At 35.3% G+C, this 17,653-nt stretch overlaps 1 protein-coding gene across 4 annotated transcripts in view; it reads right to left on the reverse strand.

Annotated features, from left to right (window-relative positions):
• The window catches only part of PTPRC (protein tyrosine phosphatase receptor type C), a 119,015-nt gene extending 111,716 nt beyond the window's left edge, over window positions 1–7,299 (reverse strand). For 3 of the 4 annotated variants that reach the window (XM_054479509.2, XM_054479498.2, XM_054479488.2), the window contains exons 1-2: window positions 7,136–7,272; window positions 6,932–7,047 (exon numbers count right to left, since the gene is read on the reverse strand). In XM_054479509.2, the coding sequence (XP_054335484.1) occupies window positions 6,932–7,004 (73 nt within the window). In that variant the 5' untranslated portion in view covers window positions 7,005–7,047; window positions 7,136–7,272. Of the gene's footprint in view, window positions 1–6,931; window positions 7,048–7,135 lie in introns of all 4 variants that reach the window. The other variant, XM_054479519.1, reaches the window with a different exon arrangement.
• Between the last annotated feature and the right edge of the window lie 10,354 nt (window positions 7,300–17,653).

Consider the following 17,653-nt stretch of genomic DNA (forward strand, 5'->3'; position numbering starts at 1 on the left):
GGTATATTCTAATTAAATATTTGTTTTCATAAAAGTTGAGCCAAAACATACTTGGTATCAAATCACGGGTTCATTATATTTTCTACCCATTGGAGCCTTTAAAAGAGGAATGGACAAAGGTGAGTTCTGCCTTTTACAAAGATTATCCTGGTAATGGTGGGTATGGACACAGTAAGGATTGAAGGCAGGTGAGACTTCGGGATATTTTTACACTAAGAAATCCCTGGCAAAGTAGAAGGCTGTGGATTTACAAACTATTTAGACTGCAGAATCTGGAGAAGCCTGAAAAATCTCTGAAATAAAAAATACAAAGTTAAAAGAATTCAAAGGCCTATAAGGGATTATTCTTCTATCACTTAACCTTAAACTATGCCTTTATCTGCTCACAGTGTCTGAAAGGAAGAGATATCATTTGGAATCAAGTTTATGCTAAAGGGCTATGTGTTCTGATTTAATGGGCTCACATGAAAAAAACTACAACTTCTCAGAGTATCTCATAATTTCAAAGCATTTTCACAAATATTATAACTTTTAATGCTTACCACACTTTATAGATGAGGAAATTGGGTCTCAAGGGTGAAAACTGATTTAGCTAAAAATCACGAGATTCATAGAATTAGATTTTCAAAATATTTATCACTACAAATGCCATGACGTTTCTCAGCTTGGAGTGGTTTCTGCCTCATTTTCTATTATGCTTAATATTTTTTATCAATAAATTATTATATTTTTCATCAAGTGGATGTGTTTAAAATATAGTGGCCACACTGTATTGCCATGATATTTATTGTGATTTTGATATTGTCTCTTAGCATCATTGTTATTTGTATAGGTTTCTCTAAACTATCTCTTGAATGCACACAGACAAATTTTACTTTAATTTAAAATGCAGAGAATGTCTTCTTGTCTATCAGTGATTTCTATCAAGTTCGCTATACCAGCTGTTCATATCCTAATACGCATGAGTGTGTTACCTGAGTTACCCTCAACTTTTGCCTTCTACTCCTACATTAGCAAATCCTTATTTTGGAGGGTGGATGATTTTCTTCCAGGTATGCAAATTTTGATTATTTTCTTAAATAAATGAATGATGATCATTTATACTTCAGTATAATTGCATTGTAATTACAGTTTTATAATAAATACCCTGTATAGTAGAAACTGAAGTTTTAGTTAGGTGGCTTTTTCCTTTCAGACACTTGACTCATTTTTAGAGGAAATAAATATTGAATCTTTAAATACTATAGAGTTAAGCACCATAGAATATATTTGTTTAAGCTCGGTCTCTACTAAAGACTCTAATAAAAACTGATAATTTTGCTGATTGTCTTTTAAGAAATTAATCAATTGAAGGTACTATGAATGGATATAGAAGATGCTTGTTTACTTCACTAATACTGACTTTATGTGTATTTATTCTTGTCCTGGATGAAAGAGTAGGAAAGCTTTTGTTTCTCTATTTGTTCTTGTTTTTTGTTGTGATTCCTGAACATATAATTCTCTGCTTATAGTAGTCATTCCTAGACTCTTTTAACAGACTGATATTGAAGTAGCATACTGACATACAAACAGGAATGAAGATTAAATATTTTAGACAATAATTAGATATTTTCTAATATAAATATTGGTTAGAGCCATGTACACAAAATCCAGTGACTACCATAATTTTTATTCGTGTATATTTGGGTATTATATAGAAATAGACATCAAATCATATTGCTAAAGTCTTGCCATATTTTTTTTCTGGTGTATCATATCCTAAAAAGTGCTGTCTTTACGTATACAAAAGTCATAGCACTAACCCTTTGGTAAAAGGCCACTGCTATGGGATTGGGTGTCTAGTACTTACAAAGCTATTTAGACTAGACTGAAATTAATTTTAAACTGAAGATATGTTAAATTTCCATTCTAATTGTTTCCTATGTAAATAACTACATAAACCTATAAGATGTCTAGAAAAAAAATCAAAGGTCAGCACTGATGAAAAATTGCTCTCTCTGCACCAAGCTGACATATACACACATAGGCTGAAGATGAAACCTTGTCTTTGTGAACGTTGTGTATTTACCAAGAGAATGAATCAACCTCAGTACAAATCTCTGCCCCTTACCTACTCAGATTGACATTCATCACCACACTATCTGAAAAGAAATCATTCCCAGCTCTCTACAAACTTTTGGTGTGCAAATAATGCAACACCTAGGGTCCACCATATTCCATCTGCCCTTGCAAGCAATCCCAGAGCACTAGCATCAGTGTTCAAACCAGCAATTGCCATGACTGGACTTGATCTGTTTGTGTTATCACTCTGCTAGATTTGTATTTCCCTCCCATTCCTTACTTTTTCTCCTATGGATATGTGTATCTGAAAAATAAAATTGACCCTCCAAATTACACTAGCTAGAATGTCCAAAGAGCAGATCAAAGAAAATTTAGGAAAAACATTCTCAAACTATGAACTTTTAGGAAGTCAGGAGGATCTTTCCAGACAAGAGGTGAGATAAGGAGAGTAAGGAAGGGAGCAAAGAAGAAACAAACAAACCAAAAAAAAAAAAAAAAAAAAAAACCACACAAAAAGGCAAGACTGTAAACATCTAGATCCAAAATCAACTTATTTAATCTGGACAAAATAGTCCTGCTGCTTTCATCCCCCCACTTCGCCTCTGGTTAATTTTTTTATCTCATATTCTCCCTCTTTTTGACTTCCCTCTTTGAAAATTTTCCTTTCCTTTGTCACTACAATCTGCAGTTTTATTTTTTTTAAATCAATGATTTATTCAGTGTCTGGTGAAAAATCAGATATGAGAACTATGCGTTTATGTCTTTTGTGTCTCCTATACCTGATTTCCTGTAGGTTACAATGTCAATAAATCCACTAATTCACATGTCTTCATCATCATCAATCATCATCACAACAACAGCAGATTGAAATGACTTGAAAAATGCCAAGAAAAGGTGACAAAAAGTGTGCAATTCAGTGGAAATATTTTGTGGCAAAAGTGACATAAGAGAACGTAATAGAAGAAGTAGGTTTTGCCTAGAGTCTTAAACACCTTAAGAAAGTATAGAGGTGGGTGTTAAAACCACCTCCTTTTTGTTTTCTTTTAATCAATCATAGAAGAAAAAGAAAGAAAGAAAGAAAGAAAGAAAGAAAGAAAGAAAGAAAGAAAGAAAGAGAGAAAGAAAAAAAAAAAGAAAAAAAAATCCCTTCCCAGCTCCAGGCCTAGCCCCCAGATCATTAGTGGAACCAGTTTCTCTGGCAAAAAAGATTAGAATTTATAACAAAGGCAATGAGAAGAAATCAGTATCCCTTCGCTTTTTATTTTATTTTTTAAGGTCTAGATTACATTAAAAAAAGGATGAGACTTCAGACTGATTAAAAAACTATTACAATTTTACAGGTGAGAAATAATAAAGCCATGAATTAAGATGATGGCAATGGAGGTGTCAAAGCAAGAAGTTATTAGAGATTGTTACAAAGCAAAATTTCAGGACTTGGGGAGCATGTCAACGTCTGGATTTAGGAAAGGAAGTAAGTTCCGTGTTTCTGAGGGATGAGTCTAGAGATGGAGAATCAGAGTGATCAACACATAGTAGGCAATGATATGTAACCAAGTGGAGAAAAGAGAACAACACAGGTGAAGGTCTGAAGTCCATGGGAATGCCAAATAGACAAACATGGAGAATCCATAGATAGATGATAGATAGATAGATAGATAGATAGATAGATAGATAGATAGATAGATCGATAGACAGACAGACAGACAGACAGATAGATAAATCGATAGATAGATAGATAGATCGATAGATAGATAGATAGACAGATAGACAGACAGACAGACCGATAGATAGATAGATAGATAGGTAGACAGATAGATAGATAGATAGATAGATAGATAGATAGATAGATGGACTAGTATATATAACCCACAAATATATAACTAGTTTATGTGTGAGTATCTATATAAAGAAATATATGTTCATGTATATGAACAATGTAGAAACATCTATATTTCTATACTGGTTAATTGTCACTGGTGAGAGGATAGCAAATAGTCCAGAACAAAGAAAGAACTAAGTTCAAGCTAACTACTCTGCCCCTATACTTAGTTACACAGAACAAAAGAGAAAAAGATAGTATAGGCCCCAGCCCCTAGTCTTTCCTGTAACAAAGTACATTTCAAACTTAAGCAATGGTAAGGGTCACAGGCAGGTTTTTAGTAGCACATTTTTTTCCAATTAATAAGTAATTCTACTCACATTCCCAAATCTCTAAATTATGGCGTATTTAGAACTTAATAGGACTGCTTACCAAATTCAATTAAAAAATTTTCATTGAATGTCTGTGATGTGCAGGGCACAGTCCATGTTTATAACATGAGATATATATTTTTAATACAGATGGAAAAATGAATAATTATGTCCAGGAAATGAGTCTTAACTGTTATGACTCATAACAAAACTCATCATATACCTCACATAGCATAACTCATATACTCCTAACTGCCATGCTATGGTGTGGTAGATCTGCCTGGCATTACAACTTTATTAGAAACAGAGAACACTCACCCTCACCTGCCTTCTTAAAACCATCATTGTCCCCTAACATTATTTAGAAATTTTAAACAAAGTTTGGCTTCCGGTTGCCATGGCAAAGAGGCACAGAGCAAGAGGATTAGGAAGTCTTGAGTAAAACTGAAACCTGCCTGGTTGTTGCCCTGGCAAAGATTAATTTTGTCCGTGTGTGCATTTTAGAGATTAAATAAAATATTTGAATTGTGCATAGAGTTACCATTGATGGCTCTCTACATTTGGCTCTATTTCTTTATGCCTTTACAGCATACAATATAAATTTTGTTCCCCAAAAGTTTATTATTTCCTGTAGGCACTAAACTAATTTTAACACGTTAAAATGAAACATAGAAACCAACTCATTTGTTGCTAAAAAAGAAAAATAAATAATTTAAAGCGTTAAGAATTTTCCAAATTATACATCAAATCACAAAATGTTTCTTGCAACTTGAAAGGATTATAAACAACATTTGCAGATACAAATGATTATATCTGTATATGTTTTTCCACAAATAAGCATATATCTCAGGGAGTCTACAAATGTCTTTTAGAAAAATGTTTGCTCTCAATATTTATGTGAACAACTGAAGATAAACTTGAGTTTTCAAAATAAATTTATGTATATCCATTTATTTGCTATGGTATAAATTATTCAGCAAAGTTGATATAAAGGTTTCTAGACCCCATCATATTCTTATTTAAATTACAAATTCAAAGATGTGTCTTATGGTTAAAAAAAAATCCTGTAATAGAATGAATTGAATTTTTATTCACAAAGGAAATATTTCACACTCTGATTTAAGCATATAATAGGATATTTGGTCTATTTGGGAGGTTGGGAAGTTTGCCTGGAATAAAAAGCAATGGAACTAGACCTGAAGAAAATAATAGAAGTTAAATGAATATGAAGAGAATAAAAATATTCTGGCTTACAAAATGTCTCAGTATTTCTTTATGATCATTTAAAAATGCTTTTCGACATTTCCTGAGCGGGAATTTTAAATGAAAATCTGTTCTGATTTGTGACAATATACATATATCACTTCATGGAAATTATTATTCTTTATAATTTACTTTTTATTATCATAAGCTTTAAAGGGATGGTAACTTGATAAATATTTTCTGTACTAAGACAAATGCTGCATCTATATAGATTTTTTAAAAATTCACCTTTGCAATAAAAAGCAAAACAGCCACAACAACAACAACAACAACAAAAATCTTATGTTGTTTTTCTTTCCTCTCTCTTACATTACTCCAAATAGAAATTGTCAATGTAACATGCTCAAGAGGTAGCTACTTCCCTGACTTTCAGAGGAAAGGAGAACGGTAAAAGTCAAAAAAAGACTTCAAAGTGAATTGTAATAAGCAAGTTGTTTTAAAATACTTTTTATACTTTTTGGAATTTCTACAAAAATTTTATTTTCAATGTCCTTTTAGATACTACATCATAAAGAGAAATATTAAATATTAATTATTAGTTACATTCTATAATCTATTGAAACATACTCATGATTCATATTGACACCGCTCAAGAACCATCCATTGAATAGACCATAAATGTGCAAAGATTTCAAACTTTAATGGGCACTGGAAGTCCAACTAGTTGCATTTTCCTACGGAATACAGCATTTGCATGATTTTTAAGAGTTTACATATTTCTATCTCATCAAGGCTGTAATATTTACCCACGACCCAGGAAGGGCGGTGGCTCCACAAGAATTTCTAAAGCAAAAATGTATTAAAACTATTAACAAGAAACTAAAAACTTGATTTAAAATACATTCTGTGATAAAAATTGCAGAAAGTTAATATTTTACTAAATATCTCAATATATTTTTGAACTATTATATACCCAAGTATTCAATAAAATATGTCAATTAAACTCAAAATTTGAGGAAGCAAACTTCAGGTCTGAAAAGAGGGAGTGGCTTACATACAACCAAAGCTGTTTTATGACTTTTTAAAAGACCAAATTTGTTAAAAGAATAAAAACTCACTTATTTTATCATTAAAAAATTCTCAGGCTTTTATAAATGTGTGTTATTGTCACTTTGGAAGTTAAGTAATAATGTTGCTTTTGTAATATCTTTGAAGAGTTGTAAATAAAGATGCAGATAGACAATGCTTTCCTTTTAAAATTGTATTTTTTGTCCCCAAACATTTATGTCTTTTTAAACAGAAATGATGTATTCTGTCACACAACTAGCTATGTCTCCCTGAGACAACAGTCTTGATGGTTTACAGCAGGCTTCTCACTTCCAGTTACCAACACACTTAAATTATTTTTATGTCTATTTCAAACATTCCTCCAAAAGAGAAAACATAATTTAAAAAATATTAATATCCTTGTACTTACCTGTCACAAATACTTCTGTGTCCAGAAAGGCAAAGCCAAATGCCAAGAGTTTAAGCCACAAATACATGGTCATATCTGGAAGTCAGCCGTGTCCCTAAGAAACAGCATGCGTCCTTCTGAAAAGCAAAATAATTGTTATCTCTGTAGAAGTTTTTCTATGTAAAAACGAATCAAAAATGTAAAAGTAGATAAATAAATGCATACTCTCCACTGTTGTCTTATCAGACAAGGAACAATTTCCTCCTCTGTTACCCTAAGAACAAACCACTTGCTAGCTGCATGAACTGCTAGGTGATGATGTCAGATTCGGTTTTACTAACTTCTCCAAAAATACTGTAAGGGTCCTCTTTGCAGGAAGTCAAAAAAGTTGTTCTAAGTCAGTTGAATGGCATTGCACTTCCTTAATTCAAGTAATTACACCAAGTTAGAAAGCCTTTTAAAAGATTTTCCCATCAAGGAAGATGTTTTTAAACCATCCAAATAATGCTCTTTACAGTATCCATTACCATTTTTTTAAAATTAAATCCCCACAAAATAATCAATAATTTTCTTACTTAAGAGATGAGAAACAGATTCAGCATAAGTGTAACAAAATGGGGGTTGGCAAGATGACTTAGTAGAAAGTATCAATATTTGACTTACTGAGATGGCCAAATGAATGAAAAAACTACCAATCTGGTTATTTTTGGCAACCCAGTATCATTTACCATTAGGGCATTCAAAACTCAGCAATATGACAGTTTTAGCAGTAAAACCCATTTCTTATGCAAAAGCATTTTCGGACAGCTTAACAGTTTTACCCCAAATCTTTCACAGATATCCTTGTGAAGCTAGGAGTGGAATCAGAATGTCATTTCTACTATAGTTACAGCAAACCCTGCTTCCAAAAACTAATGTTTCTGTGACTTAAGATGTTCTTGGCGCTACTGATGAGGGAAAGGACAGTGAAAAACAAGAGATATCTTTAACAAAAGTTAACTTGTTTCCTTTTTCTCAGGAATACTTTTTCAACTTTTTTAACAAATAAGACAATGAATTAATACACAATGCTCTTCACAATTCTGATGTTCTTAGTTCAGTCCATCTATTAAGAATATGCTTACTGGCAAAAAGTATAAATTAAACAATACAATTAGATGAATTGGTTTTATTAATACAGTATCTATATGCCTTTAAAAATAAAAGTACACACATGTGCAACTCATTTATTTGAACAATAGATAATGCTTGGGGGACTTTTAGACAGACAGAGCCCTTGTGGTAATTCTGCAAACCCTAGTTGGGAAGCATTATTGTAGGGTTCTTGTATTTAAGTAAATAAATCTTTTGATATTTACAAACTTTTTTGTTTTACTCTTACATTGGCTGCTAGGAACTACAGAGCCAAATTTCTATCACATTTTGTGCAAATGGAAATAACCCCACAGCTTAAACTCTAGGTAATAACCTTTTAATAAGATTGTAGTTAAGAATATTATTTTACTATGATTATTATTATATTTAACTTATGGAGCGCTTACTATGTGCAGGAACTATGCTTTGCACTTTACATATATTGTATAATTTGTACGATACCCTTGAGCTAGATAATGTTATTATTCCCCATTTTATCTGCGATGTTCAGAGAGGTTAGTTGAGTTGTCTCAGATCTTTCAGCTAGAATGTAGACAAGCTACATTTAGAACCCGTCTCCAAGTTTCATTTTGCTTTCCTTACTCACCTTACTATTGCCCTTTGTTTTTCTCATCCCTTTTACCAATCTGTTTGTCCTATGTAAGTTTATAATACTCTAAAAGACAGACCTTTGAATCAGTGAAAATGAAATTATTCTCTTTTTGCAAATGTATTTTTAAATAAGATAGCTGTGCAAGTAAGCACTAATTTTCATGTGGGTAGGCCTAATAAAACATCAGTGTCAGAACTCATGGATTTGAATACTCAGCTCCTCAGCCTATGTCTTAAAATACATTTGCAACAGAAAACTCTTTGGGGGTTAGCTTTAAATATCTTTAAGCAAATACTTGTGTTCTGTGAGCTTGCTGTTATGGCAGAATATTTGGCAAAATTAGAGGCCAGGAGAAAAGTGTATATGATCTTTTAAAAGGAAGAAAAATATATAAAATATACTCTATAACAATGTAAGTTTAGCAGCCTTAAACAGACATTTTAAAAGGGATTTGTGGCTTTAAAAAAACAGTAAGAAGTTAGGAGATTCAATTCCATTTCAGACAGGTGATAAGACAGATTCTACCCAAGGAATCCAAGATAGATTAGCAACAAATGAGTTGCATTATATGTGTTAATCCAACACATATATAATGTTTTAACATATTCATTGTGTTAAAATTGAGTTTAGTGTCTATAGGAAAATTAGAATTTTAAGTAGCAAAACCTGTACTGTATATTATAAAGGCGTAAAGACATAGAGCTTGAAATACAGAGACATCAGCAGATGAATGTATATACAATTCTGATGGCTCAGAATGGAGACAGTGGCAACCCAGAGGTTTGTTAGCCTGAGGTCCAGGCTGTCAGGAGGGTAGGCAAGAGGGAACACCCTAGCAGCTTGTTAGGAGACAGAGCCAGGTTGCCCTTGATGGTATACTACACTAAGCCAGACATCCAGGAAGGACTCTGGATAGCAGCTTGTCTTTCCACAGGGCATCTGGGGAAATTTCTGCTGTATCACATACAGGCCTGGCATCCAAGCCTTCCGCTTGCATCAGCAGAAAACTCTCAAAGAAAACAGGAGGAGTATTTATGACATACTGATGTGATCCACTCTCACTGATTCCCAGAGGGAGGGTGGGCTGGTTGCTGATAAATGGGTATTTTGCAAAGAACATCTGAGTCTAGGAAATGGGCAGGAAGTAACACCAGATTTCATACATAGTAAATATAATGGCACTTGTTGAGTAGCTGAAAACAGTATGTATCCAAAGTCATCTCAAACTTTGATGAAGAAAATTTCAAAATAATCATAGTTAATCAACTTACAATAGATTTTTAAAAGCTTAAAAACTTAATATTTACTTAAATCAATGAAGTCATTTTCCAGATTTTTAAGGCTACATACAGTAGAGGTTATATAAAGACAGAAACAGATTACAAGTTAACTACAGAGGCAGATGTTACACATTTGTTCATGCATTCATTCACTCATTCATTCAACAAATACAGAGCAAGTTCCCAATGTAATCCAGTCATTTTACCTGACATGAGGAAAAAAATGGTGAGCAAAAACAGTCATGCTTTCTTCCCTATCTACACTTCAGTGGAAGACACAATAATTAATTATCCAATCATCATGACACTTTCATCACAAAGGCAATACTTCCACACTGTGATTTAAGCATATAATAGGATATTTGGTCTATTCTGGAGGTTGGAAAGTTTTCCTGGAATAAAAAGCAATGGAGCTAGACCTGAAGAAAATAAGTTAAATGAGTATGAGGAGAAGGAAAGGATTCTAGGCAGAAATAATACATTTAAAGGAGGAGATTGTGTTCAAGGAACAGGAAGAGATGTGAGGCTGATGTAGAAAGAAGCAGAGCCTGGAAAATAAGGAGGTTTCAGAGGGAGATGATGGCCAAATCTTGCCAGGCTTGCAGGTTCCAAGAATATGTATTTACCCTAAGAGCTATGAGGAAGTCATGAAGCATTATAAATATTGTTCTTGAATTTTCTTACCAATCATCTCCATGTTGCCAGATTTTATACCATCATTTGTTTCTCTACCCTCATATTACGTGACTTCTTAGTAGCATTAAACAAAATCTTTCCTTCTCTAACCATTATGTTTGTCAGCTTCTAAAACATCATTACCTACAAATTTAAATTTCCTTAACCCTTATTGGCTTTTCCTCAACAGTTGCCATATTGGGTCCTCTTCCTCTGTCTACCTTTTTTGTCTCTTTGAGACAGAGTCTCAGCTCTGTCGCCCAGGCTGGATTGCAGTGGCACGATCTCAGCTCACTGCAACTTCCGCCTGCTGGGTTCAAGTGATTCTTCCGCCTCAGCCTCCCCAGAAGCTGGGGCTACTGGCACGCACCACCATGCCCAGCTAACTTTTTGTATTTTAGTAAAGATGGGGTTTCACCATGTTGCCCAGGCTGGTCTCGAACTCCTGAGCTCAGGCAATCCGTCCACCTCGGCCTCCCAAAGTGCTAGGGTTACAGGCGTGAGCCACCGCACCCAGACGACTTTTTTTTTTTTTTTTTTTTTTTTTAACCAGGGTCTCGCTCTGTCACCCGGGCTGGAGTGCAGTGGTGCAATCAGGGCTCACTGCGGCTTCTACCTCCAGTGCTCAAGCGATCCTCCCACCTCAGCCTCCTGAGAAGTTGGGACTATAGGCGTACACCAACATGCCCAGCTCAATTTTTTGTAGAAACGGAGTTTTGCCATGTTGCCCAGGCTGGTCTCGAACTCTTGGACTCAAGAAATCCACCTGCCTCAGCCTCCCAAAGTGCTGGGATTACAGACATGTGGGCTACCTTGCCCAGTCTCTACCTAACTTTTAAGTACTACTAAGATACATTACAAGCTCAATTCTGTACCCACCTCTCTCTTTCTGCGTGAGCCCCTTCATGGGAATAACAAACGAATTTATATTTCCAATCAGATCTATGATATATTTGAGATCTCTAGATTCACATTTTGCTACCGCATTCTTAACTAGTCTACTAGATTGTCTCAGAGCCAACTCAACAGAACATAGAAGTCTTGACCCATCCTTTCTTCCATCCCAATTCTCAATCTTATTTATATTTGTAAATGCACCAGTATACACACAGTAACTTGCAACAGAAGCCTAATTTTTATTTTTTATTTCTTCTTTTCTGTTACAACTACTAAATCATTAACAAATCCCATTCATACTCTCTCCACCATCTAACTTGTGTTCTGTTTACAATTGTACCACTTAGAATCAAACCATCATCACTGCTCAGGCTTTTAACTAACTTCCAAGCCTCCACCTTATCTTCCTTCAGTATTTCCTCCAAAGAGAAATCAAATCGATTTCTGTCCATACAAATCAAGCTGGGATAAGTCCCTACTTAAAATCTATCAGTATTTTTCTTATTTGCATTTTTAATAAAATCCAACCTCTGTATTATTTCTCAACCCATTTAATACACTTCCACCTGGTTCACATTATGCTCTGGCCACACTGATTTTTTTCTGTTCCTAGAAATGTCATGCTCTTTCCTATTTCAGGGCTTTAGCTGTTCATTCTTCCCAAGATGCTTTTCTGGTTCCACCCCCACCAACCACTCTACATAACTTCCTTCTGGTAACAGCAAATGTCACTTCCTCAATGGAGTTTCCCTGACCATCCTACATAAAAGAAGCCTCTCTAAGTTACTTTCTGTCTCAGAACCTTGTTTGTTTTCTCCAAATTCTGGGATATATTTGTATATTCATATCCAACTCCCCGCCAAGAACACAAGCCTGTCCTCTAGATAAGGGGTCTCCAACCCCAGGGCTGTGGACTGGTATCCATCTGTGGCCTATTAGGAATCAGGCCACACAGCAGGAGGTGAGCTGCAAGCCATTGCGCATTACTGCCTGAGCTCCACCTCCTGTCAGATCAGCGGTGGCATTAGATTCACTTAGGAGTGCAAACCCTATTCTGAACTGCACATGAAAGGGAACTATGTTGCATGCCCCTTATGAGAATCTAACTGATGCCTGATGATCTGAGGTGGGGTAGTTTCATCTGAAAACTATCCCCTGACCCAGCCCATGAAAAAATTGTCTTCCATGAAACTGGTCCCCCGTGCCAAAAAGGTCGGGGACCACTGTTCCAGATGATAGACCATGAGGCCTAGGCAGTACTTAATATAATGGTTGCCATATGTGATACATGTTAAATGAATAAATAGAAGAATGAATGATAAGATTTACACATGAAGCTGTGGCGTGGTCAACACATTGGGGGTTGGCAAGAGTAAGAATTGGGAGAATGGTGGAGAAGCGTGTGCTGTTGCACAGGCAAAGAATGATGACAGTAGATGTGTTTACCAGTTAAATAAATTACCAAATTACTTAACTCTAGTAATTACAAAATTGTATACGCATCCTTATCAATGAATGAAAATATAGGGGCACAAAGGAGAGACTACTTCTACATCTCTAAGATTTGATCTAGAAATACATTTTTTGCATTCTGTCATTTTGTCTTTTGAAAATTTAGGCATTGAGGGCTGGGTGTGGCGGCTCACACCTATAATCCCAGCACTTTAGGAGGCCAAGGCAAGCAGATCATTTGAAGTTGGGAGTACGAGACCAGCCTGGCCAACATGGTGAAACCCCGTCTCTATTAAAAATACAAAAATTAGCTGGGTGTGGTGGTATGTCACCAAAATCCCAGCTACTCAGGAGGCTGAGGCACAAGAATCGCTTGGACCCAGGAGGCGGAGTTACGGTGAGCCAAGACCATGCCACTGCATTCTAGCCTGGGCAACAGAGTTAGACTCCATCTAAAAAAAAGAAAAGAAAATTTAGTTTAGGCATTGAGGAAAGAAATATGTGGTACTGTGTTTGGGTAAAATGCAAATACAGACAAAGACAAGTCTTACCACTGGCAAATTGACCAACGTGGGAGGTGGTGCTGCTTTGAAAGTTTTTCTCACTTTGAGCACTAGAACCTTAACTTTCCTGGTCATCTTAGTTACACCCAGTGCATCTATACCTATGTATCAATGATCAATGCCAACACTGTAGTTCTTTAATATGGTGTTTTAAGAAAATATTTTTCCTAGTGGCCAAGAAACATGGTTAAATCCTAGTTCTAGCAATGATCTCATCTCTCTAATACGGAGATAATAATACTTTAAAGTGTTGCCATGAGAACTAAGCATATTAATTAAGCAAACATTCAATAAATGGTATAAAGTAAACACACTTGGTTATAATTAAAGATACACCAACATAGCATACATCCTATTCCTCTTTCTAACCCCAACAGAAGAAGTATAGGGAGGGAGAAGAGTTCCCCTAGGACCTGACCAGGAAACATTTTTGCATTCTGCCATTTTGTATTTTGAAAATTTAGGCATTGAGAAAAGAAATATGTAGTACTTGATAAAACATATCTCTCTGCCTTTGTGTAAAATGCAAATACAGACAAAGATAAGTAGAAAAGAAATATGTGCTCCATTCTGCAGATGTCACAGGCAAAGTCCTGATGGGTACTAAAGATAAAGAAGAGGTGAAAGAGTTAAACTAGACATGAAAGTATTCAACTGGCCTGAAACGAACTTTGGGTTGTTTTTACTCAAAAGTTACTAGGAAGTTGTGGGGCCTGCCATATATATTGTTAAAAGATGGAAAGAGGAAATTAAATATTCTTAGCTTTATTAACTTAAACATACTTGTTGGTTTCAAGATGCATCCTGACTTAGGCAACACTAAAATATGTTTTATAAAATGTGCATCTTAGAATCAATGAAATACAGAAGCATAGCTGACCAGTGGCAAAGATAACATATGATGTTTAATATTTATACCTGATTGAATCCAGACTGCTTAATAAGCCAGTAATAAATACAAAGAACTATAAAGCATAGGTAATGAACTCTGAGACCAGTTTCCAAATCTATCTTAATGAGAAAGTCTTGTAACTTTTCACACATGGAGTATTCCACTCTGGAGTGGCCTTCTGTGGATTTCATATTTTTCTTGTTCCATGAGGTCTAAGCTGAGATGTATGTGTTTTACTTCAGGCCTCACGTTCAGTGTTACAAGCCACGTATAACATTTGTTGATTCCTTTGATGGCTGCAGGTTGCTGAAACCTCTGTCTCTCTGTCTCTCTCTGTCTCTGCATCTCTTTCTGCACTGGCTTTTGGCAATGACTTTCCTGTCTGGGTTCTGCCATTTGCATATCTTGATGCATAAAGACAGCATGGAGCAAGTATAGCAGAGGGTTTAAAATAGCTTCCAAATTCTATAAGGATACATAATGTTGGAAAATATAACAGTATAAAATAGATGTCATAAATCCGTCCATGGTCTATTATATATGCTTAATTATATAACCTAGTGTGTTTAAACCATTTATCAAATGCTTGCTTAATTAACTAATTTAGATATCACGACAATGCTAAGATAGTATTATTGCCTTTTCAACATAATAGAAAATAAAAACAAAACATCATTCACACTTCACTGTATCTCTGCTGTCATTGATGTTTTTCTCACACCATGTCTACCCAGCTGGTGTTCTGCTCACCTGCATGAATTTGTTTATCTTCATGTGCAGTTTTTCATCACTTGTCATACAACTCACATACTCTTTGTCATCAATTTGATGTGAAGCTGTATTTCGTAGTGGTTTCTTCTTTGGTAGCTCTGATTACTTGAAAATATAATGGTCTGTGTTTTTTGTTGTTTTTTTTTTTTTCACAAAAAAAAATTTCTAGAAGTCCATCTCTGAATCACACAGTGGTTTGAATACACTGTGGAACAGCAATATAACATCAATAACTAATCAGTGGACAATGTTATCAATGTTGCAAAGGGTGTACTTTCAAATTAAAATTTCTGCATTCATCTTGTAATTAATTCCAATAGAAAATGATCACACACACACACAAAAAAAACAAAAACTTCTTTAAAAAAGCTAAAGCAAATCTCAAAATTGAAAGAACATAGATGTACTGATGTTCCAAGTTTGTAACAGAGTCACAAGGTAAACAGTGACAGGTTACTTAAGGATTGAACCCTACTATTCTAAAGTAAATAAAACTGGCCGGGCACAGTGGCTCACGCCTGTAATACTAGCACTTTGGGAGGCCTAGGCAGGCGGAATGCCTCAGATCAGGAGTTCAAGACCTGCCTGGGCAACATAGCAAAACCCTGTCTCTACTAAAAATACAAAAAAATAGCCGGGCATGGTGGCGCACACCTGTAATCCCAACTACTGGGGAGGCCGAGGCCCAAGAATCACTTGAACCCAGGATATAGAGGTTGCAGTGAGCCGAGATTGATCATGCCACTTCACTATAGCCTGGGCAACAGAACGAGAATCTGTCTCAAAAAAAAAAAAAGGTAAATAAGAATGAACTAAATAAAACAAGAGCCAAACACATGTAAGAATGTATAATTTTGATATAATGTATTCCTAGAACTTCAATCTGTTGCAAGTCTCAACAATCACACTCTTGACATCTCAAAGTCATTATATATTGCTTTAGCCAATAAACACATTAAAAAGATTCATTCTCTACTCTGATTTGTCTAAAGTTTTTATCGTATAAATTCTGATTATGCTGGCTTTAGTTCGATACGATCTTGAGTCTGTCTCTGGGTTGACAAAATGCAATGTAACAAGGAGGTTTTCTTACCCATTTTATTCTTAAAAGCAGCAGCCAGTATGCTGAGTTGGATAGGTCCTTGCAGCTATTTCAACTCTCTTTTCATCACTCTGTATCATTCTTGAAACTTACTTCCTCCAATTTATCACTAATACCTCTTCATGTTACTTTCTAAATATATCTTAAGTTTATGAACTTCTTCCTGTCTAGACCATCACTATCTTAGTCCAAGTTACTAACATCTCAAAGAAACAACTGAAACAGCCTCTTAACAGTTTTGCCCATATTTCCTCTAATATTATTTCTCACCAGCCAATCCATTATCCACCTTCATCCTAAGAAGTCTTTTCTGAATGAAATCATATAGTGTGTACCATACCCCATTCCATCGAATTTAGGATTAAAAGTAAAATGCCTAAGAGGACCTCCAAGGCTCTGCATCAATGCTGAACTCGCAATGAAGCCCCAACTTTCACCATATTTCTTGGCTCCTCATCCCTGTCATACAGGTATTGGCTTAGACCCTGCTTTTTACCGTGGTCCTAGGAATGTAATTGATTTTCTGTCTAGTGCCCTCTTCACCTTAAAAACTCTGCCCCCACCACCCATAATCATCTAGTAATATTATTCCAATCCTTCAGGTATGAGCTCAGTTGTTCCCGTCCCCAAGAAGTCCTCCTTGTACTTCTCTGATTAGACCAAATACCCTACCATGGGTCTCCTAGTATTTTTTTTTTCATTTTCTTTATGGCACTTGTCAGATTAATTGGGGGATTGTTTGATTAATTTTTGTTGCTTTCAGAAAATCATACATTCCATGAAGGCTAATACTCTAGCCCATAGGCAGAGGTGTACTACAATTAGTTGTTGAGTTGAATGAATAACCACAAAATATTTGCTGATGCTTTGGGGTTACCTAAGACACTTAGATCTTTTCACAACTCTGACATAGAGAATAAATTTCCTGGGAAGAGGGTTAGAATTAAATTGAGTTGTAGAAAATAAAGGAGTATGATAATTTCTGAACACCTGAATTGAGGTTACAAAACCTTATCTACTAACTTGTTTAGTAGAGCACCTTTATTCCTCCTACTTACAAATTCATTTTCTACCCTGCATGCAGGAAGAAACAAAATGTGCATGTAAAACCAAAGTTATCTCCCAAAGATATAGTTCTATTTTAATGGAAGATCCTATTTCTCTAAACACTGTTAATGAGGGTTAATGCTATCTGCTGGAACAATTAGATCCTCAAATTTACAATGACTCAAACATAGCAGAAGCTTATTTCTTCTCTCACCAAACAGTTCAAAGTGGCGTTCCAAGGTGGGCAGCTGATCTTCTCCATATAGGGATTCAATTAATAGTATGCTTCATTCTGAGACTCTGTAATCTCTTGGCTT

Source organism: Pongo pygmaeus, chromosome 1 (genome assembly GCF_028885625.2).
Source record: "Pongo pygmaeus isolate AG05252 chromosome 1, NHGRI_mPonPyg2-v2.0_pri, whole genome shotgun sequence".
Classification (NCBI taxonomy): Eukaryota; Metazoa; Chordata; class Mammalia; order Primates; family Hominidae; genus Pongo; species Pongo pygmaeus.